General features: G+C 43.1%; 1 protein-coding gene across 2 annotated transcripts in view; it reads left to right on the top strand.

The window, feature by feature from the left end:
• Positions 1–22,443, top strand: part of SETX (senataxin) — a 29,498-nt gene extending 7,055 nt beyond the window's left edge. For both annotated transcript variants that reach the window (XM_041474871.1, XM_041474870.1), the window contains 18 exons: positions 434–524; positions 973–5,175; positions 5,999–6,098; positions 6,504–6,680; positions 7,294–7,523; positions 8,018–8,185; positions 8,299–8,455; positions 9,267–9,368; positions 9,797–9,909; positions 10,575–10,646; positions 10,915–11,064; positions 11,531–11,638; positions 12,378–12,565; positions 13,202–13,294; positions 13,896–14,060; positions 14,499–14,636; positions 16,995–17,082; positions 17,562–22,443. In XM_041474871.1, the coding sequence (XP_041330805.1) occupies positions 434–524; positions 973–5,175; positions 5,999–6,098; positions 6,504–6,680; positions 7,294–7,523; positions 8,018–8,185; positions 8,299–8,455; positions 9,267–9,368; positions 9,797–9,909; positions 10,575–10,646; positions 10,915–11,064; positions 11,531–11,638; positions 12,378–12,565; positions 13,202–13,294; positions 13,896–14,060; positions 14,499–14,636; positions 16,995–17,082; positions 17,562–18,581 (7,363 nt within the window). In that variant the 3' untranslated portion in view covers positions 18,582–22,443. The remainder of the gene's footprint in view (positions 1–433; positions 525–972; positions 5,176–5,998; positions 6,099–6,503; positions 6,681–7,293; positions 7,524–8,017; positions 8,186–8,298; positions 8,456–9,266; positions 9,369–9,796; positions 9,910–10,574; positions 10,647–10,914; positions 11,065–11,530; positions 11,639–12,377; positions 12,566–13,201; positions 13,295–13,895; positions 14,061–14,498; positions 14,637–16,994; positions 17,083–17,561) is intronic.
• The last annotated feature ends 3,430 nt before the right edge of the window (positions 22,444–25,873 follow it).

Raw genomic sequence — 25,873 nt, 5'->3', positions numbered from 1 at the left:
TCTCTTTGGTAACTCTGGTGTCTCTGTTAAACTTGTTAGGATTTTATTTTCCTGAATTGGGAAGACTGTTAACTGTTCAGTGCTTATTTAGTGCTACAACCAACTTTTACTGAAGGTTAATGAAAATTGCCATGTTCAAGGTTTGGTAAATTTATGGTAATTCCTGAATTTTCAGTAGATGGCATTCTGGGCATTTGTTCTATTTAGGCAAATCTGTGACTCAATAGAAAGCTTTTTCCTGAGACAGTCACTTCCCCCAACTCTTACAAGCTGGATAAAACAAGCTCTACACTTTTAAATATGGTACCTTTTCACTGGTGTGTTTTATTGCTGACAAGTTGTAATGCTCACTTGGTACCTGAAAAGCAATGTCTGTCCTGAGTTTCTTAGGGTTTTAATTGTGGAGTCAGTAGTAATCTGTGTTTCTTTTCAGGACAAAAGCTGAACCAGAGTCAGACTACGGTGATGACATGATTTCTTGCAGTCAGATTGTGTATAATTATAACACAGAAAAGCCTCAAAAGGTATTAAACCAGTATTTTATATTCCTTTTCTTTGAACTGGGATCACTTAATTACATTGTCAAGAATAAACATTTCCAAGTGTGGTCATCTCTTGATGTCAATGTATTGCATTTATGAAGTGTCTTTTAAAGACTTTCCATGTGTTTTTGATTATCTGACATTAAATTATGTCAGCATGACAGTGTCTTTGTGTGTTCATAATGAATTTCGAAGGAACTGGTACTTCATACCAATTTAATAGATGATGTTTTAGGAAATTAGTTCCTTATTACGTCTGTGTGCTCTTTATTTTTTGCATTTTTTTAATGGCTTACTTTGGGATATAAGAGATGCTACTGTTTAATGAACAAATATATGAAAGGAAGTAACAAAAAAGCTTGGCTACAAAAAGCTGCCATATTAAACTGTGCATATCACTGAGGCTGTTGTGTGGTGAATGTATTTTTAGGACACTGGCTGGAAGGCTGCCATTTGCCCAGAGTACTGCCCCAACATGTATGAAGATATGCAGACCCTGGCTAACATGCTTCAGTCTGACATTGGCAGAGACATGCGTGTCCATCACAGCACATTCCTGTGGTTCATCCCTTTTGTTCAGTCCCTTATGGATCTCAAGGACTTGGGTGTAGCCTATATAGTAGAGGTCATCCACTACCTCTGCTCAGAAATCAAAGATATCCTCATCGAAAGATTCCAGGAGTGCGACAAAATCTCCGAGTTCTTCCTCCTCATCTTGGTGTCCATTGTTGAGCTGCACAGAAGTAAGAAGTGCCTGCACTTGCTGTGGATCAGCTCCCAGGAGTGGGTGGAGGCAGTGGTGAGGTGTGCCACGCTGCCAAGCAGAGCCTTCACCCGCTGCAGCGAGAAGGCGCCGGGGCTGTTTGCGAAGGGCTCGGCTGTGGGGTCCTTCCAGGCCCCCAGCTCGGTGCAGCACGCCTGCGTGCAGCTCATCCGCAGCCTGCTCAAGGAGGGCTACCAGATCGGCCAGCACGCCCTCTGCAAGCAGTACCTGGACAAACTCAACCTCCTCCTGCGGGGAAACCGAGCTGTGGGGTGGCAGCTGAGCAGCCAGGAGGCCCAGGAGCTGCAAATGTGTTTAAAGCAAGTTATAAGAAGTATAAAGGGCAAAGCACTGAGCACCTCTTTGGCTGGAGGGAGCGGTTCAAGCTCAACAGCTTTGCCAACTGTCTCTGCAAAGCACGAGAGGAATGCCTGTGATGATGGATACAAGACGAGTGGACATGAGAGGAGGGACCTTTATTCACCGTTTGTCATGTCAAAGGAAGGCAGAGATTGCCAAGAGAACCCTTTCCATAGGAGAAAGAATGCCTGGGAAGAGGAATGTAGAAGTTTAACATCTTGCACATCCACAGAAGGCCTCTTGATGAATATTAAAAAGGAGCCTAATGACTTAACAGCTCAGGAGTTTATCTTTCCACAGAACTCTTTGGCAACAAAAGTATGTGGGAAAGTTCAGGAAAATAGGAGCTCTGATCTTGTGGCAGGGAAATGCAATACGGATGATCAGTGCTTCAATTCAAATACTGAGCATTCAGATTTCAGGAGAGGCAGAGAGTTAGAAGTGAAACACAAAGCAGAATCCAAAACACCCCCATATCTGTCTGCTCAGACTCGTGATTCTCCATCTTCAAGGAGTTGCAAAAGTATGCAAGAGACAAGTGCAAACAATGTGTTCCAGTCCAGACTGGTCCCCACTAAACAGGTGTCCAAGGAAGCATCCCTGGATTCCTCTAACTCTGCTAGAAATGAAGCTGGTGTGCAAGGGAAGGAAGATGACAGTACTTTACTTTTAGGGCGTAATGACACCTCGCTGAAAAAAGTATCAACAGAAGAAAAATCAGGTCCATCATTGCTGTCTTTCTTTAAGAAGAGCACTAACGTGCAAACTTCAAACCAGGAGCAGCCTAATTTAAATGATTTGAATAAATATGACTGCAAAAATCAATTTTCGGAGACCTTTTGTAGGGATAAAGTTTCAGCGTATTTTCCATTAAGCTCTGAAAACAAGAGGGATATGATCAGGCCACTGTCAGTGAAGCGTGAATCAAGTGACAGGTTGTTTGAGTTTTCAGAATATTTCAGGAGGGAAAACAGTTCAGTGGGGAAGAAAGAGGAGAATTTTGTGAAGACGGTTTCTAATGATGATTTATCAGACTCCGAGGTTGATAAAGAACTCAGTAAATTATCTTTAGCTGCTTATGCCAAAAGTGTTAATTTTTCCATTGCATCCAACCAGGAAAGCTCAGTGTATCACAATGCGTCTGATATTAAAAGGAAAGTGAAAGGTTCTGTGAGATCTTCCAACGAGGGCCAAACTGCCAAGTGTCCCAGTGGTGGAGATCGCCCTAGCAATCAAGTCATTGTCATTTCAGACTCCTCTGATGAAGAAAAAAGTGTGGCTGAGAAGGAGGAAACAAAAACCAAGAATGAAAATGTGTGTGCAGAGCCAACTTCAACTTCCAGCAGCACTTGTGATAGTGACACGAAAAGAGAATCAAAGTCTCCAGGCTCTCCCATGTTACTGGATGACTGCGATTCTCAGTACTTTGAATTTGAAACAGAAGCTGAGGTTTTTTCAGCTTGGCAAGATACTCAAGCATATGCTGTGGAAGCAACTCAGGATTACAAACAAGATCGTGTTTCACCAGCACCTGAGACAAGTAATTCAGATGACTGCCTGAATGATGACTTAAATGACTGGGGCTATGATGTGCATTACTTTAGTGATGACACCATGGAAGAGGCAGCAAGCTCAGTAGAAAAGCAGACAGAAGATACTTCTTATCAGAAAGAAGCGGATGATAAAAAAGCAACTAATTCAACCTTGGAAGAATCAGTTGGCAAGGAAGATGCAAAAGGTCAACTGGAGAAATGTGCAGACAAAGGTACCGCTAAAGGCTTCACCCTGGACTCAAAAGTGCCTGAACCCACAGCATCTACATCTCCCATCTCATTAGCTTCAAAGTTGGCCCTTAAGAAAAACAGCACAAGCCCACAGAAGACCACAGCAAAATGTAAATCAGCACCGTCTGTTCAGAGAAGTCCTAAAAAACCTCCCGTTGTTAAAACAGGCAAAAACAAAACACCACTCCAAAGCACGACAGAACGTTCTCAGCCTGGCAGGTCAATGCCTGCTGTGGTTCCTCCAAGGAAGGTGCGGCAGAGTCCTGCTCCAGCGTCAACTGCAGAAAAGCTTGGCCTAAAGAAGGGCCCCCGCAAGGCGTTCGACTTGTCCCAGCCCTCCCTGGAGAGCCTGGCTCTGCTGCGCAGCCACGGCAAAGCTGCAGGCAGAATTGGAGTTACACAGAAAAAAAGGACCAAACAGATCGAGGCTCAGCGTTTGTCTGTAAAAGGTAATAAAAAACTGCTAGCCTGCCAAGACCGGCAGTATTCAAGGGCCAAAAGAAGTGTGAAAAGTTCTGCAGGAAGTTCACAGAGTAGAAACAAAGTTACCAAAATGTGTGCAAAACCTGTGGAACAAAAGCCTCAAAGTTTTGAACTGGCAGCTATTAAAGAATCTGTTGAAAACCAGAGGGAGAAAAAAAGAGAAGAGGCTGCTTGTCCTTCTGCCAGTGAGAGAAAATTTGAGAGCCTCTCTGTGGAGGAGGTGGCAAATGCCTCTAAAATGCCTCGTTCTTCAGACTGGAACAGCAAATGTGAGGGTAACAGTGTTGTGGTTCCTCCTGTCCCTCTGGATTCAAGTCTCTCTTCCACCGCACTTGAAGGTGATAAAGAGGAGTCTTCAGGAAAAGGTTGCACTGTCCTGCCTGAGAGCGAGATGAAAACTTCAAAGGAAAATGGGTGTAAATCAGATGAAAGCAGTGATGAAGGTGATGATAATCTGTTTTTAACTCAGTTAGATCCTGTGGATATGGAGTTATGTTCTCAGGAGGAAAGTGTTCAAGATGCTGCTATAGGTAGGAAGACCCCAGAGGAAATGGATGTTGATGAAAGCCTTCAGCAGAATGAACTCTCAGCTGTTGTGAAATGTAAGGACAAAGACTGTGTGGAACAAGTGGAAAAGCCTGGAGAGTACTGCAGTAAACACCCAACCACCAGCCCAGGGGCAGATCACGTGTTTGCCAAGCCTTCTCTCCCACCACCTAAAACAAAAAAGCCTTCCACTACCAAAATTTTCAGCTCAGCAAGTTCTTCACGGAACGCAGCCTTCAGCAAAGATCTGGAAGATGTCAGAAAGTTGCCCCCACCTTCAAAAAGCAAAGTGAACGCGGCCAAACCAGCGGTTGTCAGGCCACCACTGTATCCAAAACCTGCACCAGCAGGAAATCCGACGAGCAAATCTTCAAGTTTCAGTAATGTACCTCAACCCCTTAGTTCCAATAATGTTCTCCAGTCACAAAATAAACACTATGACAATGCTTCAAATATTTCCAGGGGGCCTGGCCGAGAAACCTACTCCTCTTTTCTTGGTGCTCAGCAGCGCGATTACAGTATTTTTGTTAACCAAGTCCTAAAATGGACTTACGAAATGTTTGCAAACTTCAGCTGCTTTGGAACTCCAAATAATCTTCTGCAGACCATAGTAGCTTCTGTTCCTGTCCAATTTCCGGGCTACAATGAGTATTTTAACACATTTTTTCCTCTGATGATGCTCAATGCCTTTGAAACAGTAAGTAGCTTTCTGCCTTTTGGTTTGGTTCCATCAACACTGATAAATTTTACCAAGAGATTAAAACCTGGTTTATGTCCTTTATTTACCTTTGAAAACATTCAGATAGAGATCAGAATAGAGGAGCAGTTTGGGGTAGATAATCCAAACAGCTGTGTTTAAGATTGAGCACTACCAGAGTTGTTCACCTCAGTGAAGTGTTTATTTTTTCCTGGGTGCACACCCACAGTAAGAGGAGTGGCAAAGAATGAGGTTCCTCTCTCTATAGTGTATAAAGCTCAAAACAGAAATCTTTAAGAAACTGAGGTCTTTCAGTGACAGAGGATGAAAACTTGAGTTTGGTTTCTGTTGAACTTACATGAGAGGGAAGGTTAATCCAGGAAGTATTTTTTTCCCAATCTTTGTTGGTTTATAGTTTAATAGTGACAAAACACAGTGTTCCTTCAATTAATGTCTAAATGCTTTCAAGTTCAGTCATTGCATCACTTCTTCTACAGAAATAAGGTAGAAAATAAAGCCAATGCCAGGTTAATACTGATATTTTAAGGTGAAAATGCAGTGAGGGAAGACTCAGAGTAGTTGTGAAGAGGTTTAAGAAAGTACATGAAATGGGTGAGTGGCAAGGAAGAACTTCTGTTTGCCCCGTGTGTTTATATGTAATGGGTATGCTTATGTGAAAGAAAAAAAATGGCTAAGACCCTTGATATATTTACTTGACAGTCTTATAGTTTTATTTCATTTATTTGCCCTTTGAGTCATGGTAAGATTTTCTTCTGATACACTAAACCCTTCAAAGTATTATTGCTTCCTTTTCAACATGTAGCTGGCACAAGAATGGGTAGAAAACCAGAAAGTAAGAGAGAAAGGTTATTGCTTCTACTTAGAGAACTTTTCTGCTGACATGAATACAGCACATTTTACAGGTGAGGGTTTTTTTTTTTAAATCTGATTTTTAAGTAGATGATGCATTATAATGAGCTGGTAGTTAGAGGCAGAGTTTTTTGTGTTTGCTTTAAATATGGAAAGGATTTGGATTTTGCTACAGAATGCATGTAAGAGAACTATGTATTTTGCAAGGAGTTGGTTTCTTCCATCTCTCTCATCTGGGATTTTTTTTTCAGCTTGTTTTGATAAAGTTGTTCTTGACTTGCTCTGTTTTTATACACTGCTGTGCTCAGGCTTAAGAATGCAGGATGGAGTTAAAATTTTCACAATAATCTTCTGCTATACCCTTTAACAGCTTTATAAAGTTAACAATACTTCTGCAGTCATGTAGAAAATGTAACCATTTTCTTTTCAACCTTGTGATTTTAATTTGTCTTGGGTAGCTCATCTACGAGAGAGTGATTTGGTGAGGCAGCTTCATCCGAAGGAGGATGACTTAATCCTTTTGAAGGTCCACAAGGAGAAGGAAACTTTTGGGGAAGAAAGTGGGATGGAGTACCACACAGTGAATCATGTTGGCCTTGTGACACGTTTTTCTCGTGCATCTGGCTGTGCAAATAGTGAGTAGCAGGGCTAGAAATAAAAATGGGGTCCTTCTTGGTGCCATAAAATGTTTCTTCATAGCTGGCTGTTGGTAATTGTAATGTACCACTGGCCTCAGAGGAAATGGAATTGTTTTTCCTCTGTTCTGTAGCAGGTCTGTTCTATGCTAGAAGCTTTGTAAAAATCAGGAACTGGAGCTGCAGCCCTGCTGTCCATCATTTTTCTAGAACTTCATGTAGAAACAGAAACTAGTGATGAGTAATGTTCTGCAAGCATCTTTAGCATGGTATTGCCAGGAGATAGGAAGTGCCATGAACTGCTGTGATCTCTCTGTCTAAAATTGTCAGTGTCTTTGGGAATTGAAACTGAGTTACCAGGATTACCAAGTACCCAGAGCCTGCCTTACTGAAGCAGGGATCTGCGTAGTTGTACAGAGCACTGGTTTTTTGTTTGGTCTTTTTTTGGGGTGAAGAAGTGTTGGGATTTTCCAAGAATTCCTTGTTGATTCCCTAGCAGAAGACAGCATCTTGTTGTAGGGAATTCATTAAGTGACTTACTGGAGTATCTTTCAGTTAATGATTTGGATAATTTTTCAATTAACAACTTGGTTTTTTAATTCTTCTTTAACAGGACAAAAAGAGCAGCAAACTGCCTGTCATCTTACTGTGCAAACCCGAGGCAATTTGTCCTTCTTCGTCCATAAGCAAGTGAAGTGTGTGGTGGTTGGCTCCCTGGTGACCACACACAGAAAGTTTAAAGGTCTGCTGCTGCTGAGCAGGAGCCCCCTGGCTAGACCCATCATAAATCCAAGTTACAATGACTTCTGTCCCAGAGATCTGCCTGTTGCCTCAGGAAGTGCTGTAAGTCGTGGGGCTGGGAGTGCCAGGGTTAACAGAAAAAACATTTGGGCCTCATGAGTTTTGCAGGTTTGGTTTTTCATGCTGGTTTTTGAGATGACCAAGAGAAAATAGCCATGTTTCAAAAGCACTGAGACACTGCCCTGTTCAGAGTTGGCTGCTGGGGTAGAGGAGATGAGTCTGAACTTGCTCAGGTGTTTGTGCTCTGTTGTTATAGTGAGCTTCGAACTGCTTTCCTCTTACTGGGGAATTTTCAGGAAATAAAACAGAATGGAAAAGGTATTGTAAAATAAAAGTGTGGGGAGTGAGCAAAACTTTTGTTACAACTCAGGTGAGGACTGAGTGTGCATCTAGAGCAAACCTAGAATCAAAAGCTTCCCTGCCTTTCCAGCTTTTGAGTTCTAGCTAGAGAGGTGAGGACATTTTGAAACTATAGAAGATTGATGTGGAATGGATCAACATGAATTCATTATTTTTTGCCCTGTCTATTCCTTCAGGTTTCATATATGAATGAATACAATGAAGACCAAAAGAGAGCCATTGAGACAGCTTATGCCATGGTAAAGCAGCACCCAGGACTTCCCAAGATCTGCCTTATCCATGGACCCCCTGGGACTGGGAAATCAAAAACTATTGTAGGACTCCTGTCCCGTGTTTTGAGAGAAGTAAGTGAATGTGATCATGTACTGGGGTTTGGTTCAGATGAATGTACAGTCTGGCTTCTCAGTCTCAGGTGAAAACAATCTAAAGAGCTTGTTTGTTGTTAATTAATCTACAGAACACTAGGAATGAGAAAACAGCTCGGAAAAAAAATTCTAAGATTAAGCCAAACCGTTTTCTAGTGTGTGCACCATCAAATGCTGCTGTTGATGAACTCATGAAAAAGATCATCGTTTCATTTAAGGAAAAATGCCAAAACAAACAGGAGCCTTTGGGTATGGTTTGTTTTTAAATTGTTTTAGTGTTAAATGGGCAAAACCTGGAGGAGGAACTGAAACAGTTGATCATGTACTGTACTTGCATGCTCCTCTGAGCAGCTTCTTCCTCTTGCAGAACACAACTGCTACATCCTCTTACACTGTAAACTTTAATGTGATTTTCTTAAAGGTGTATTGTAAGTTATTTTAAAATAAGTTACACTTTGTTTTGTATAGACATTGCCCCTTTCCTCATGCTGTTAGTTTAAGTTCATACTCTTTGGGGATTTGAAGTCCCTTGCCTTTATTTTGAATAAAATTGGACTTTGTGGGTCATGGGAAACAGACTGGTGAAAATGTTGATATGTCTAAGCTTCTCATTTTTCCTCCTCCCAGTTTGTGACTAGCAGAAAGTAGATGAATTCTGTTTAAGACATCTAGTTTGTGGCAAGGGGAAAAATATCTGCATTGTAACCAAATTTTGGTATTGACTTACCAGTTGCATTACTTGATGGGACTCAGCATTGTCAGAGTTAGGAATTCTGGAAGTTTTAGATAAACCTGAGAATAAGAGGTAGTTTCATTAATTTAAAATAACATTCTTAATGTTAGCCATCACTAAAATGTGGGCAACATCTTTATTTTTTAGAGTTTGGAATTACTGAATTTTTTGTAGCTGCATTTAAGTACAAGTCAAGTGTTGAAAACTCCAGATAAGTAGAAAAGCCTTGTTTGATATCCATGATGTTTTATATTTTTTAAACTGTCATAGCAAAGCATAGAAGACAGAGTCATTTAAGAGTACTTTGACTCCTGATTTTGTAAACAGGAAATTGTGGTGATATCAAATTAGTGAGACTTGGTGCTGAAAAATCAATCAACAATGAAGTGCGGGGATTCAGCCTGGATAAACAAGTTGAACACAGAATGAGTAAGTAACATGGAAATCAGACTTTTCTTCATTCTTCTCTAAGAGCTTGGTGGTGTTTTCCACATGGGATTATGTGTCCTATAAGAAGGAAGATTTTTCTAAAATAGTATTTTATAAAACATTGTTTTTCTCAGCCCTAGTGGGGAAATGGCAGTTTATGTATGAGCCAGGATCTAAGGAAAAGAGAAAAAAATAAGCAAAGTGACCTTTTTCATTAATAAATTACATTGCATACATGTTAAAGCCATCATTTTTGGAACAGTGCAGCATTTGAGAACTACAGTTGGAAGCAGTTCTCATTGTCTTCATTGTACAAGATAAAACTTGCATAGAAAATGGGAAAATGCAGCAAAAAATGCATTTGTCCAATTTGGAGTCACTGTAACAGCTTTTCTGTTCCTTTTATGTTCTCCTTTGGTTTATTACAGAACGAAAGCCAGGAGACTGTGACCAGGACATTCAGAAGAAGAAGGAAGCTCTGGATCAGAAGCTGGACATGCTCTCTCGAGAGCGTGCCATGCACAGATGTGAGAAGAGAGAGGTAGCAAGACAAGTTTTAATCCTCTTTGTGGTTTTGTGTTCCTAACACAAAAACAATTCTGCTTTTTGGAGTAACTGTCTCTTCACCTACTTTTTGAACTAATGGAAAAGTTGGTAGCACCATGAAAGGGAATGGAGAACTTTACATCAGGAATTTTTTTGTTTATTTATGCCAGTATTTTCCACTGGTTGATCATGCCACTTGTTGTTCTGTCATTCAGTAGCCTTCACTTGGTTCTGTCACTAGTTAGATTTTAATATAACAATATTTATAAATCTTAATGGTTTAAACTGATTATATGTTCCAAAACTCTGTTTTTGTTTCACTGAAAATACAGGAAGAACACCTCATGATCTGAGATTTTGGAGTATGTGTTGCACTTGAAGTTTTCCATTTTTTTGTTTAAGAATTTGGCATTTATGCCAAATGATAGATTCCTGGTGGTAAACCATTTCTCACTTGCACAAATATGTAAGATCTGGTGTTGTAGTGCCTAAATACAAGGACAGCTTTCCAAGAAACTGATTGGCTTCTTCAGACACATTTGATATGAAAAGACTGTCTGAGCAAGTCTACATGTTTGGGAAATTAATTAGGGCTTGAGAAGGTATATGGGAAATGGGTGGTGCTAAAAGTGGTTCCTCTTTAATTTTTCCCCCATCTAGAGTCAAATGTTAAATGATGAAATTGGTAGACTTGCAAAGGAGAGACAACAACTCGCTTCTCAGCTAAAGGAGGTAGGAGAATTTATCTCTAATAAACTTCAGCTGATGTATTTTTATACCTGGTGTCCTTTAATTGTGGTGAAATTTGGTTTTGATGTAGCTGGGAGCATTTATAAAGAAGTGGGTAAATAGATCAAGGCCAAAAGCTGAATAAGTTATGGACAGCCAGCTGTGAAATCTGGGTGTGCTCTGGCTGCATATTGGGAAAAAGCCCAAACAGGAACATTCACTGCTGCAGTTAAAGGTGAATTTTAACCAGGGTGTCCCGTTGTGCTTGAAGGTCCGGGTGCACTCCCAGAAAGTGCAGGCTGACATCATCCTGGAGTCTGACATCATCTGCTGCACGCTGAGCACCAGCGGGGGCAGCCTGCTGGAATCCGCCTTCTCCCGCCAGGGGCTCGATCCCTTCAGCTGTGTCATCGTGGACGAGGTCAGTGCAGCTGTGGGGAACTGCAGCCTCCTCCACCTCCACACCTGCCCTGGGCTCTGCTTTGGCTGCTGCTGCAAAATTTGTGGGTTGCTTGCCCAGTAGAACCACGAGGAGAAATAATAACTTTAAACTGATTCTTTTCCTGACTTGTTGTTTGGTGCTGTAATGGCAGACAGCTTTTATTTAGAACCACGCTTCAGCCATGGTTTTTTGCTTTAGAGATTTCCAGATGGTTTGGTTATATTTTTATCTGTTTGGAGAGCTTTACATATATAATAATAAAATAAATCTGTTTATAGTTTTTACTAGAGAAAAGTCCTTATTTTTCCTCTTTTCTAAATGTTTTTTTTTTTTAATTTAGAAAACTTAAAGCATTTGAGTTACTCTGGCTGTGTTACAAGAAATTTAATATACTTCCCTGCTTTGCTTACAACTTCTACTTTTGTCCTGTTTGCATATCCAAAAGGCAGGGCAGTCCTGTGAGGTGGAAACACTGATTCCACTGATCCATCGCTGTAATAAACTTGTCCTCGTTGGAGATCCCAAACAGCTCCCTCCTACTGTCAAATCAGTAGTAAGTGTTCAAGCTCTTTGCTTTTTTCTTGCCATAGAATGGATATGGTTAAAGAACACTATCTACAGAAAATATGTAAAGAGGGGAAAAAAGATACATTTGAATGGGCAGTACAAACTTGAATGGGCAATACAAACTTGAAGCTGAGCACTTGGTTTGTGAGGGATATTGGGTTGTGGCAGGCTCTGTTTTCTCATTTTGGGAGCTTCAGTCACTACTCTGTTCCTTAAGGAGGACGAATACTTCTTGTTTGTAGGGACTTCCTGACCCTACAGGTGTTTAAGAATAAATATATAGGAGCACATCCTTGTCTCCAGCAGTAAAGGACTGTGTTAAACACCTGCTAAAGAAAGGAGGAAAACCAGGCTGGCTTCTTTAGAGGGATAAATTATCTAGAGGTTGTGTGTTTATTTAACAAGATCCCACCTGGAAAGTCTTGAAAGTCTTTCTCTTGAAAGTCCCACTTGAAAGTCTTTCTTTTATGGTTGATGGTCTTAAAATTCTGCTGTGTTGTGAGTCACAAGGAGAAGTTGGCTTGTTAAAGACAAGACATGAAAATTCAGATTTGTGGAGGTGGCCTTTACTGAAGTAAGACCAACACACATAGAAAACTGAGTAGTTGTCATTTTGTCAAGTATTTAGAAGTTTAAAACACCAAATTGACTTTGAAATTCACCAAAACACTTTGCCTGGTGGGGAATGAGATCCCAAATGAAGTCTCCTGTTGTCCCTGTGGCAGAAAGCTCAGCAGTATGGCTATGACCAGTCCTTGATGGCCCGTCTGCAGAGGCACCTGGAGGAGCAAGTGCAGAGGAACATGCTGCACAGCCTGCCTGTGGTGCAGCTGACTGTGCAGTACAGGATGCACCCAGACATCTGCCTCTTCCCATCCAACTATGTTTATGGCAGGACTCTAAAAACTGCCAAGTGAGTAGCACTTTATTTTTCTTTCTGAGCAGAGGGTATGTCAAAGCAAATTTTTCATATCAGGGTGTTCTTGGGAGTTTAAAAATGCTTGAGGTTGTGGGAGGGGGAAAGATGGTTAATGGGAGAAAATGTGCATTCCATCTCTGTTAGTGCTGGGTGTGATAGGTGAGGTAAGAGCCCTTAAAATTATGCATACAGAGTACTGAGAGTTCATTTTCAGGTCTCAATCTATTTGGGTAGCAGGGAAAGTTAAACATTCTGGGGAGGAAAAGAGCTGAAAGTTACAATCATAAAATGATTGAAGTTGGAAAAGACTTTTAGTGCCATCAAGCTCATGTGTCAACCATTTCCACCATTTAATCATGTCTTCACATGCCATATCCACATGATTTTTGAGCACTTCCAGGAATGGTGAGTCTCACTTCCCTGGACAGGCTGTTCCAATGCTTTACAACCCTTCCTGTGAAAAAAATGTCCTTATATCTAATCCAGACCTCCTTTGGTGGAACTTTGGGCCAGTTCCTCTCTTCCTAGAGAGTTGCTTGTGTTTGATAACCATGATATAAATTAATGGAGTGTAAGTTCTTAGAATTTCTTAGTTGTATGGTTGCCTAGTGATAAAAATATTATTTCCAGGGCAATAGAGGAGAACAGATGTTCTTCAGAATGGCCATTCCAGCCCTACCTGATTTTTGATGTAGCTGATGGTCGTGAGGAGCGAGACAATGAGTAAGTCCTGCATTCTAATTCAGCCAAAGTTTAGATTTTCTGAGAATTAATTGCCTACAGAAGAGCTGTGTTCTCTCCTTTGTTGTTCCAATATGCATCAAGTCGCTAGAACTGCATTTTCCAGCGATAATATTTAATTTCACAAAAATCAGAGGTTTTCTTAAATCTGAAACTGGTTTTAATCCTTGTTTGACTCAGTGTTAGATGCCAATAAATGCCTGCAGTCTCTGTTAACTTTACCAAGAGTTTGAATTGCTGATTTTATCAGTGAGTTCCCTTTCCCGGGTGCACACTGAGGAGATGCCAGGAGGTGGCAGGCTCAGCCCTCCCCATTGCCTGTTCTGTAAGGAGAGCACAGCTGGAGGTGCTGAGGGAATGTGGAAGTGCAACTTTTCACTGCCTGCACTTCCCAGGCTTAGTAGCCCCTCCTCAGGATCTGCTTGCCAAGTTCTTTGATCCTCTGTGTGAAAAAAGCTGCAAAAGTCCAAAACGGGGGCTGTGACTCAAAATTCCCAAACAAACTGGGCCAAAGCTTTGAATTGGAAGATCTCTCAAATCTCTCAAAGGTGTTCCTGTAATGTTTCCTTTTTGTCCTGTGCAGCTCTTACAGCAATCCTCGGGAAGTGAAGCTGGTGATGGAGTTAATTAGAACAATTAAAGAAAAAAGGAAGGATCTGGGCCTTCGTCGCATTGGAATAATTACCCCTTACAGTGCACAGAAAAAGAAAATCCAGGAACAACTGGACAGTGTGTTTAAGAATAACAGGTAAAGAAACCAAGAACTTTCAAATTGCCCTTGGCTACTGCATATTAATCCTTTGTTTATCCTCTTAAATAATGGTAAAAAGTCTCCAACTTCTTTCTATACTGCTAAAATTTGCACTTGGTTGTGCCTTTAAATGGGATGTATGACCCTTTTGCTTAAAACAGGCATGGTCTCTTTGTGGCATTCTTAGTTATTACCCACATGCTTTGATTATAGTGCTGTTCTGAATAAAGGAACCTGAAATTCCATGCTGTGTCCAAACAGATTTTCAGAATGATGCTGATCTCAGAAAAGTAGGCTCATGTACTGGAGGAGAAACTTACCCTGGGTGGTTTGACACATGAGCATTAAGGATAGTGTTTAGGCTGTTTGCATCAGTGTGTTACTTAAAAATCCAAGTCATAATGGTCAAGCTGCTCAGTTATATTTCTTGAACAGCCCAGGAGAAGTGGACACAGTGGATGCGTTCCAGGGCCGGGAGAAGGATTGCATCATCGTGTCCTGTGTGCGGGCAAACAGCTCCGAGGGCTCCACTCTGCCATACGTGCAGGCAAACAGCACCAAAGGATCCATTGGGTATGTGTCCTGCAGGGATTTGCAGTCCCATTTCCAGGGACACTGCAGAGAAAGTTGCATTTTTAATAGGGCTGGTTAGAAAGTTACAGAGAGCAAGTCACTTCTACCGGTCAGTGAATAAAGGGTATCTCAGGGCAGGAACTGGTGCTCGTGGTCTGAAATGTCTGAGCAAGAGGGACAGGGAAATGCTGGTGGTGTGCTCTGTATTATGTGCTGATCCCTTTGCACAGCTCCCTTATCCTGCCACTGCCTGGATTTGGCAGGGCTGGCCTTGGGATCTTGGCTCTTTGCATTATTACTGCAGCAGTTATTGTTCTTGTGGCTTTTGGTGGTACACCTTGTAACTTTCTGCATGCTGTTCTCAAAATGAAACCCATTTTCTGTGGCTGTTGCTGTCCTGTTGATGTCTGTAAAAGTCTTGTTAATTAATTGTGTATGTCACTTGGAATATGATGTAGCAGACTTGGATGTGGGATTTGTAGATGAGTGTGCTTGTCTTCTAAGATAAGGACAGATTAGCAGCAAGTCTTAACTCAGGATTGCAGATTTCTTAATTTTATAGTTCTTTTCTGTCTGAAACAGAAGGAACTAAACTGAGTGTGCTGCTTACCCCCAGAGCACTTAGAGCAGTTGCTGAGTTCTGTAACTTGTGGATCATTTTAGTTTAAAAAATGGTAGTGAAAATATGAAATATGCCTTCTTAGAGTTCACTGCCTTCTAAGTTAAACTAGGAAAAATCTGGTCACATAAACAAAAAACTTTCTTTCTGCACACAAGTTTCACTAAGCTGCTTATTTCTGTGATACTCATTCTCTGCAAGAAAAATGGCTTTTAATTGTGCTGATCCACTTTGGGAAGAGAAGGAATCTTATAGTAAACAGCAATAATGCCTTTTGAAGACTTCTTAATGTGATTGATTGAGTTTGGGAATGGAAGGCAGCTGGAACCTGCCAGTTCTTTTGGCTGACATGAGATTTAACCTCTGTCTGCCCTTTCAGCAGGAACTTTCCAGCTTACTGTGTTCATACATTAATATATAAAGGTTTATCTATTATAAATATATTTATATATTCAAGCTGTGCCAGTGCAGTGCCTTAGCAGCTGTACATGCTGTTGGCTTGAACATCTCTGTTTCAGGGTCAGGTGCCCTTAGCAAGGTGTGATAGGGTATTTGCCACACCCTTACTTATGATGTAGCCTGAGTGAAGTATTTTGTTCTCCAGGGTTGCTAGTCCAGCATTAAATTTACTCTGAAAGTAACTGGGAGGAGAAAACTGCAAGGGATGACAATGGGTTTTTTTTTTCCCTCCTTCCTGGGAAAATAATCTTCTTGTCTTTCAGTTGTGAAAGCTGTCAGGAATATTTAGTAGACTTTCAAGGTCTCCCCTCTTTCATTTCTCAAGACCTAGAGAACTCTATTTCTGCTGCTGGATCCATTCTGCTGTCTGCTTCTCTTATTTCTTGCACTGTCCAAATTTTTTGAGGTGACTCTGTGGTTTTTGCAGTCTTCACTGCAGGGTTGTGAATTTGCTGCAGATGAGGTCTCAGTGACCACAGAATCAGGCATTGATAGTGAACCTGCTCAAATTAGGCTGGATTTTTGAATTGTGGATTTTGTTAGTAAAGAATAAGCTGTGTATTTTGGAAGCTCTTTCATTAGAGAAGAAATAGTTGATATTAGTCTTACAAACCTTTTCTTTGACTTCTGGTAAATGAGTGGTAACAAAAATCAGCCTTTAAGAGTACACTCAGCATTTGTTTAGGTTTCAGTACTGTGGATTGTGATCCCTGAAAACCAAACTAGACAATTTTCCTAATGCAAAACTAGATTTCTGCAAGGATATACTCTCCCCTCTTGAAGCATGACAAAGCAAAAGCCTGCCTTGATGTGCTTCCAGTGCAGGTCACCTTTAAAATAAAATATTCATGTGCAGTGTTCAGTATTTCAGTAGGGTGTTTTCCCATTAATACTGCCAAATATTATTAATCTATTTCAGTTTGAGTCAAAAAGAAGCTTAAAGTCTTGATAGGTGAAGTGAGGTTGATGTCCTCAGTACTTTGAGGAACGTTTAAGGAAGCAGTGGTTGGCATTAAGAGGAGATTTGCTCTAAGAAAGGAAACAGCAACGGCAAGAGCTGGAAAGAACTGGAATTCCCTGCAAGGAATCAGTGGTGAAAGAAAAAAAACACAATTCATGCTCAGCATTTCACGTAAGGCAGGGCTGCTGCCGCGGGGTCTGGGGAGGAACTGCTGCTGTTAATTCCAGTGACATTTCGTTTTATGTCTTTTTCTCCTAACCCTTTAAACCTTCTTGTGGAAGAAGTAGTTGAGGAGCTTAGTTTTTGTCTTGTCACTCAGGTTTCTGGCGAGCCTCCAGCGCCTGAATGTCACCATCACCCGAGCCCGGTTCAGCCTCTTCATCCTGGGCCGGCTGCAGACGCTCATGGTAGGTGCAGTGGGGATGGAGAGGGCTCTGTGAGCCACCCCTGGGCTGGGGGACCGAGCACCACGCTCAGGCTGCTCCAGTCTGTGCAAGAAAATGAACTTTGTGTCCGCAGGGTCCTTGGGTTTTGGGATTTTCCGAGGGAGGGGAGGGGGTTGTGTTAGTCCGCCACTAGGGGGCGCTAAAGCCCCGCGCCTCTAAGGGGAGCCCCTGGAAACTGAGAATTTGAGGAATTTGTCACTTTTGGAAGTTCTGATGGCTCAAAGTGCCTTCCCTGTGTTACAGCAGCCAGAGTGTCTGTTGCTGTTTTGCACCTGAAACATAAGATTCTTCCATTCCAGAAGGAACATAGCATTGGTTTCCATGACAGTTGTGTCAGGTACCTTGATTAAAGAGGTTATACATCCTCTGACACCTCTGTCCATTTGTGTTGATTTCTTGCTGGTAACAGGGTTTTTTTTTGTTTTCCTCTTTTTTTAAAGGAAGATAAAAACTGGAATCACTTGATTCAAGATGCTCAGAAAAGAGGTGCCATTATTAGGACAACAGAAAAAAATTACAAGAAAGAGGCTCTCAGGATTTTGAAGCTCAGGCCACCAGGACAGCCCCCAGCCAAAGGAGGGACGATGACATCTCCTGTGGTGCAGGCTGCTTCTTCCAGTGGCAAGAGGAGTGAGCCTGGAAATTCTGGGAACAGCCCACGGGAACTTACTGCTGGCCCTGGCCACGCAGTGTCCCAAGGAAGCCGAGGGCCCACACAGCCTGCAGGGGCTCCAGCTGCAGAGTCCAACAGAGGCAGTGCCCCTGCATCCATGGGGGCTGCAGCTGCAGATTCCAGGAGAAGCAGTGCCCCTGCACCCTCAGGTGCTCCAGCTGCAGACTCCAGGAGGAGCAGTGCCCCTGCACCCTCAGGTACTCCAGCTGCAGACTCCAGGAGGAGCAGTGCCCCTGCACCCTCAGGTACTCCAGCTGCAGACTCCAGGAGGAGCAGTGCCCCTGCACCCTCGGGGGCTCCAGCTGCAGACTCCAGGAGGAGCAGTGCCCCTGCACCCTCGGGGGCTGCAGCCCTTGGTGCCATTCCAGAGAAGCCACGGGACCCGAGGCTGGCGAGCCTGGCCAGCCGAACTGAAGGCAAAGGCAGGGAGCAGCCCTCGAGAGACAGCCATCGGTCAGCCCAGAGCAATCCAGGATCAGCACCACAGCAAGGCCTGGGTGTGTCCTCAGCTGCCAGGGATCAGCTTTGCAGAACAGAAAATGCCAAGAAGGCCCAGCAAACAGCAGGACAGTGCAGTGTGCTTCCCCCAGCCCCTCACTCAGCCCAGCACGAGGGTGACCGGAGAGCAGCTGCGTCCAAAAGCGGTTCCAGAGCCCCCAGTGAGGGAGGTCAGAGCAGTAGCAGTGAGTGGAACAAAGACTCTCGTGGTTTGTCAAGGAGACCGTCCCAGGAATCACCAGAGAACACAGAATCAAGCTCTGCCAAGAGAAGAAAGTTCTTTCACTGACTTTACTATCGGCTCATTACTGAAAATCTATTCCCAGATTTCTGTCTAGCAAGGACTGTATTTTAAATTATTTAGCACAGCTGGAACTCCCATATATTGATACCACTACTAGCAGAAGATCTCTTTCCCATCCTGTCCCTAATTGTGAAGGGATTTAATACCTGACAGATGGTACCTTTGAGGTTTTGAAAAGAGAAGTTGGGTAGCTGCATTGCTTGGAAGAGCAGTGGGTTTAGTCATCTAGGAAGCTGAGGTTGTAAATGTTTAACAGTGTATATTTGTACAGTATACAGAATTATTTTAAGATATTTGGCAAATACATAGCTTCTTGTTTTCTTGTGTAAATGCTAATTTCTTAGAGATGTAATTTTTTATGAAGAACCAGAGTAAAGCAAAAACAAAACCTAACCCCAAAATCCAAAAGACAGACTTCTTTTCCCTTTGCACTAATATGTCTAATTTATTTCATAGCAAAACTGAATGTTGAAAATGTGGTAGCAGTGGTTCTTGCTAGTGCTCCACTACTGCCTCAGGGTGGAGTGAGGCAGATGTACATTGGTTGAATGGAGAGAATTCTACTTATTTTGTATATTTTATTGCCTGTTTTTATAGGAACAGAAGAGTTTTTGTTTATACAAACGTGCCTTGAGTTTTGCTCTTGCTGCTGCTCTATCAGTTGGAATCCCTTTCTTGTTGCAGTGGCAACACAATCTGCAGATTAAAACCTGTGAGGTCTGTTTGGTCCCACTGTGTCCCTGTGAGGAGGAATCAACAGCACTGTGGAATCTTGGTCCAAGATCTAGTTACCAGTTATTGGTACTATCACTTGAGTTTCTTTGTATGGAGCTTTTGGAGATCTACAGGGATGAAAAGGGCAGGTAGATCTTTGTAGGTGTTACTGCTGGAGTCTTTCCACTGTGCTGATGAAGAACATGCAGCCAGTAAAAGAGGACAGCGAAAAAACAAATTATTTTTAAGAAAACCTCCCTCACATCATAACATTTCACAATAAAACTGGAATTATTTCTACTAAGAATTCCTTTGGGTCACTGTGAAGTATCCCTTTCTGTTTTCTGGAGCTTGTGTGTGTCTCAGGAGATGGAGAGCAGCATTTCACATGCACTGAGTTTTGTGTGGAGATAACCTGGGAATGCAGCTCTCAGGGTTGGTCCAGCTGGGTGCACAGAGTGGGCCAGGTTGTGCCATCTCCAGGTGTGTTCAGGGACAGCCTGAAGCAGGGAGTGTCCTGCTGTCCCTTGTCACGGCATTGTGGCTTTGCTGGAGCAAGTGAGCCCCAGTTTAGCCATCATCTTCAGTTCCATTTTTGTTGTTGCAGGGTTAACTCCAGCTTTGTCCTTTGAGCCCACTGCCAGGCAGGGCTGTGTGGCCAGCTCAGGGAGACACCAGTGCCTTACTCTGCCAAGCACCAGGTGCTGGTTCAGGCTGTAATTACCAGGAAAACTCTCCTCCCTAATGCATCCACACCCAGAACAAACATGCTTTACTGCTAGGAGCTGCCTTGGAGGAGTGTGGGGAGGCTTTTATTGCTGGCTGGGCCTGTCCAGCTCGTTGTGCTGTGCAGGACTGAGTGTTTCAGTGTAATGGGGAGAATCTGGAGATCCCTGTGAGGTGAGATCAGCATCTGTGCACTGTTCAGCTTCAGTTATTTGTTCTGTTGCATTCTGAATCCTTCAGTGACCCCTGACTCTTCCTGGCAGCCCTGTGTGCTCTTCTCCAGCTGCTGTGACTCTTGTGAGGCTGCTGAGTGACTCTGACCTTAACAAAGTGGACATTTCAGTCACTGCCCATCACAGACTCCATACCCCTTGTGTTATTCCCCTTTTTGTTAATAGGAATATTTAAAAACTGTCATCTTCCAAGCCCCTTGGCTCTTGTTGGCAGGGCTGTGCTGCCCTGCCTGCTGTTTGTACTTAGCACATTAAGAGGCTGCTGCTCTGCAAACCCCATGGCTGTGGAAGCCATTTGGATTGCCTTGATGTAAATAAAGTGAAGCTGGCAACAAAATTAATGAGGAGATGCTTTTCTGGTTATTAAATGCGATTTGGTCGCAAGAATGTTGCTGTGAAACTTTTCTTCTAGTTTTCTTGCTTCCTTGGCCTGCATTTCAGAACGTGTTCTGAGAGCAGTACTTGCCATGTGCTGGAAGGAATTTTGTTTTAACATTTCTTTTTTGTTGTACTCCATAATGCCTATGTTTTTCCATAAATCATCTTTGAGGTGTGTTCAGTGGCTCAGACCTTTTTGCTGGTTTAATACTAGATTTATCTGACTTAAGTTGTCAGTCTTCAGCAGCAGGTTATTGCTGCCATGTCAGTCTGTATCATTAGTCCTGTATTTGTCAATAAAAAAATCTTGGGTTATTGCACTTACAACACTTTTCCCTCTTCACAAACCACTCAGAGTAGGTTTGTAGCTTTACCTTCTCCTCCTGTTGTCTATACCTGTAACATGGAAAACCAAGCAAAATCCAATCCAAAGCACACTTCTCACTGACTCAGATCTGCAATGAGGAGCAAACAGATCAGGTACAATTTTCATAAATTCTTTGCTGTTCTCACTGTGTGGTACAAAGCACTGAGTAGTGATGGGCAGTCAGTGTGTAAGCTGTGAGTAGAGACTTGCTGTAGTAATTTATAACTCCTCAGAGCTGGTGGCCCTTGGAGGAGGCTTTTCAGTGGTTACTGAGTGTTAAAGTTAGAAAAGTCAGTAAAGAAACACTACAACTTTATGTAAAACACTTTATTGGAGGTTGTGCCAAAACCCTTTGGAAGAAGCAGTATCTAGGTTTTTATAGAGAGGCTTCCATGCTGCTTCCAAGCTTGGAGCTTAATTCTCAGTGCAAAGCCAGTCCCCTCTGTGTTCTTGGGAAGGAGGGAAAGTCTCTTCTAAGAGCTGCACTATGTTTTGTTCAGGGTTTTCAGAGTGTGGAGGTTTTTTTAATTTATTCTTTGTACACAAAATAGGCTTTGCAGTAAAGGTGGGGTATAACTGGTTATTTATTTTTTCCTTTAAGGTTTGCTGTAGTTGTTTTCCATGTCATTGCTCCCAATCATGATGTGAGAGCACAGCAGCTACTTGTTTAGCCTGTGTTCCTTACCTCTGGGTCACTGTGCCCTGTGCTGCTTTCCCAGCTGCTCTGGGCTGTCTGTGGGGCACCAGGGGGAAACCAGCAGTTCTGTCTGTTTATTTATCAGTTTATTATCTGCTCTGGCAAGTGCAGGAGGGAGGTGTTGGCTCCTTGCTGGTGCGACCAAGGGGTGCTGAGAGCTGGAGGTGCCACTGGACTGCGCTTGGCTTTCACAGGAGCTGTGCCAGGCTGCTGTGGGGACACGAGGGACATCAGCCTCTCCTTCCTGCCAGTCTCCACTCACTCCCAGTGCTGGTGGGACCATGAGTTCTTACAGTGCTGTCTCCTGGAGCAGCAGCTAATTAGCAGCTGGGTCTAATGAGTGGTGGCACAGGAGCTGGGAGCCAGGGCTGCAGGCTGGCAAGGCACTTCTGCTAATCCATGGAATGGGAATAGCCCCCACCCCTGCAGCACTCCTGGGGAGAAGCACAGAGCAGCCTGAGCTTCCAGATCAACACAGAACTTGTGACTGCAACAGCATTCCCAGACAACATCTGAAAAATAACATGGAACCCCAGTAATTCCAGAGATGACTTTTGCTTTTTGGCAGTCTCTGAAGCATGGTGAGAAGGCAGAGACCAGAGTAGCCAGAACTGGAGCTGGGCTCTTCATTACAGCAGCCCCATGGATGAGGAGAACCATGGTCCTAAAACTGCAGGATGCTCTCTCCATTGTGCATGAATAAATGATGGATGAAATGACTGCTGGATTGTAAATGGAATTTATAATATTAATGATATAATACAGTCTCTTGCCACAACGGGTCTCCTTTCTTGTCTTTTTAAGCTGCTTGGAAAGGAGCCCAGTGCCTTATTCTTTAGTGCAAATAAATGTAAGCTAAGCAGCCTTGTACATTGAAAATCACTGCCATGAGACCTCCTGGCCATATGTACCTGTCTGCTGCTCAGCCCTTGGCTAATTTGCCACCAACTCCCAGGAAAAGCATGATAGAAATGAAGGTGGTCTGAGAGCACATTACATCTGGTATTGGGAAAACATAGGAAACCTGATTTTATAGCCTGGTGCAGCTCTGCAATGTTGCCACTGATTTCACTGTGGCATGAAGCAAGAACTCCCTTTGAGAAGCCCCATCAGTTTCCCCTCTATTTTAACCCCTGGAGTGACACAGTGTGGTCAGGATGGAGCTACAGTGAAATCCCATCAGTTTCCCCTCTATTTTAACCCCTGGAGTGACACAGTGTGGTCAGGATGGAGCTACAGTGAAATCCCATCAGTTTCCCCTCTATTTTAACCCCTGGAGTGACACAGAGTGGGGTCAGGATGGAGCTTTTGGAGCCTGGTGTTGTTGCTGGCAGTTTTGTGGTGAAAATGGGTGGGTTTAGGCTTTCCTCACACGTTTCACCTTGCAGTGAAAGTTGTTACAACACCTCCAGAACCAAAAAGCCAAAGGAACTTTCAGGAGGGCCTGAAGCTTTTCTTTGCATCTCAAATCAGGATGTGATTTTTAGCCATTTTCTGTGTGATTGTGGCCAAACTGTCCAGCTCCCAGCCAGAAGGGCTGAGAAGGTGTGGATATAAAGCTCTTCAAAACCCAACTCTGCTCTTATTTCTGAGCAAGAACACTCAGCTCTTCCTTTATACTTTGTTTTATTTACATTTGAGGCTTCTCATGAAAGCAAATTACAGAGCAGAACAGGGCAGTGAGACCATTTTATTCCCATTAAAAAGTGTTGGTTCTCTCACTCCTCCAGCCTCTGCAGGGCTCCTCATGAATCACTTGCAGATGAGATGTCTGCTGCCTCATCTTTAAAAAAACAAATAACATACCTGGGAACTGCCAATGGAATTCTTTCCCCATCCTGTCTCCAGCTCCCAGGAACTGTAACTTTAATATTTTACCTGGCAAGTGAGCAAATGTGCATCAGGAAGGTTTTTCTTGCCTTGGGGCTTTTGGTTGTTTAGATTTGTCAGAACTCTGAATAGTTAAAATCAGAGCAGAATTTGAGGTAAACAAGAAAAATCGAGCTCTCTACTTGTGCTGTTTGGAGAGGTCACTTTTTGCAGACAGAAGTGTAATTTAAAAACTTTTCCAAACTAATCAAATGCTGGTGACAGGATGCACATGGAACCTCTTGAAAGAGCATAAGTGGCTTTTCTCAGAAAGAGAAGTACCTTTTGGGTAACCTTTCCACAAGTAAAGTATCAAGCTCATTGGACAACTTCTCCCATTTGGAAGCAATAACTGATGTACAAAACTTCTACCTTAAAGATGAACTTTGGGATCTGTGGGTACTTGCAGTGATGGTTTCTCTGTGTTGTTTTAATGATGCTCTGTTCTCTTTGTGCAGACACCCTGCTAACAGATGTCTGCAGTTAATGGGTCTTCAGTGCTGAATCTCTCAGAAGCTTTAAATTGTTTTCTTGAATACTAAGTGTAAGTTTTGTGCGAGAGATTTTCTCTTCTGCCTTGCAGTGGCTTGCATTGTGTGATTCCAAGTTCTACAGCACGTGTGAATATTGTGTGAATATTCTGTGACTCCCATCCCCCAAAGCCAAACAGCCAATACCCAACCAAGCAAGAGCAAAGCCCCAAACCTAGAAAGGTCGAGTGTATTTTTCAGCAGCCTTCATTCCTGGACTGGTCTGAGCTTTGCTGTTCCCTTCTGAGGTTATTTTCTACAGGAATTTGGTGCTGCTGCTTGGCACGTTCCTGCAATAAAAGTGTGTGTTTGCAGGGAATCTGCTGGGTGCAGAGTTTGGCTGGCTTTATGAAGTAGTAAATTTTCTGTTGCTTAATCTAATATTCTAGAGAAAAACAGTTGTGCAGGCAAAGGAGAATGTTGCTTCACCCTCCAGAAGTGCCATTAGAGATCTTGATCTTGTTACAGTCTTTGCTATTACTTGTAAGAACTGTAACATATTTAAGGTCTGCTGCAGTCAGAAAGCACAAAGAAAAGAGTGAGTGCCCAACAGAGAGCAACCAACAGTGCTGAAGCCAGGGAGGCAATGCTGGGGCCAGCCCGCTGCCTCAAGGATCAAATCAGGGTGAATTGAACCCTCTTTTACCTTCTGGTGGATTAACTAAGCCCTGTGCTCTGCCTCTGTGATGTTAAATCCTGCTCAGAATGTGTGTTGCTCTTTGAAGTGACAATATCCATCCTGCACCTTCACTCAGGGTTTTCTCTCCTTTTCCAAAGCCAGACTTGCTGTCCCCTCTCCGTGGAGGTGGCTGGGTTTTGGTGGCACTGCCTGAGTGCTCATATCCAGAGTTAGGGCTGGAAGATGCTCTGGGTTCATGCACTTTTGAAACCTGGGCTGCTACTGGCATCCCTGGGCAGGATGGGCTGCAGGGACAGGGCCATGGAGAGAAGGTGCTGGAACAGAGCAGATGTTGACAGAGGAGCTCTCAGAGAGGAGCTCCACTCAGGCAAGGACACCAGACCTGGAAATGGCAGTGGGGCTGAAGCCTGGGTTGTGTGGGGCTCCTGGGCTGGCTCTGGGAGTGTCACACAACTGGGACTGGGACCAAAGCTGCTCACCTGTCAAAGAAACCAGCCTAGAACCGAACAAACTGGAGTTGGGGGTGTCCCCAATCTTCTAAAGCTGCACTCAGTCATCTCCTGGCTTGGTAAATATTTGGTTATGACCACACTAGGGCTCCTGTATTTATGACATTCCCATTGAGCTGACTGAGTTAATTCTTGTCTCTGGTTTCTCCTGCCTTCATTTATGTGCTTGGCTGTAAATTCCTCCTCAGACAGGAGCATGTTGATGAGCCTTAATGAGTTAATATAATCCCTGTGAGCTCTATACTGCTGCTTAAAAATACTGGCTGTGGTTGCTTTAAAATACAGCATTTTCTGCAAAGGTGCATCATGGCACCAGCTGGAGGGGACTGCAGTGGGGTTGGGACAGCTGAGGTCCCCATGGAGAAGCATCCCTGCACTAGCCAGCCTTTTCCTGCTGCAGGCTCATTTGGAAATGGCCTTTTCACACAAGACCAGGGCTTAATATATCACTCAGACTTTGCTCATTGTCTACAGTTAGTAGTCTAACCTAGGCTCAGCAAAGTAATTAGGAGAAATAATTAACGGCTCTCAGTGATGAGGCAACCTCTCTCTCCCTCCCCTCTCCCTCACCATGTGGTGCACCTTGGTAGTGACTCAGAAAACACAAGAGGACA

The sequence above is a fragment of the Pyrgilauda ruficollis genome, unplaced genomic scaffold, assembly GCF_017590135.1.
Source record: "Pyrgilauda ruficollis isolate IOZ18807 unplaced genomic scaffold, ASM1759013v1 scaffold34, whole genome shotgun sequence".
Classification (NCBI taxonomy): domain Eukaryota; kingdom Metazoa; phylum Chordata; class Aves; order Passeriformes; family Passeridae; genus Pyrgilauda; species Pyrgilauda ruficollis.
This window is presented reverse-complemented; position numbering and strand designations above follow the sequence as displayed.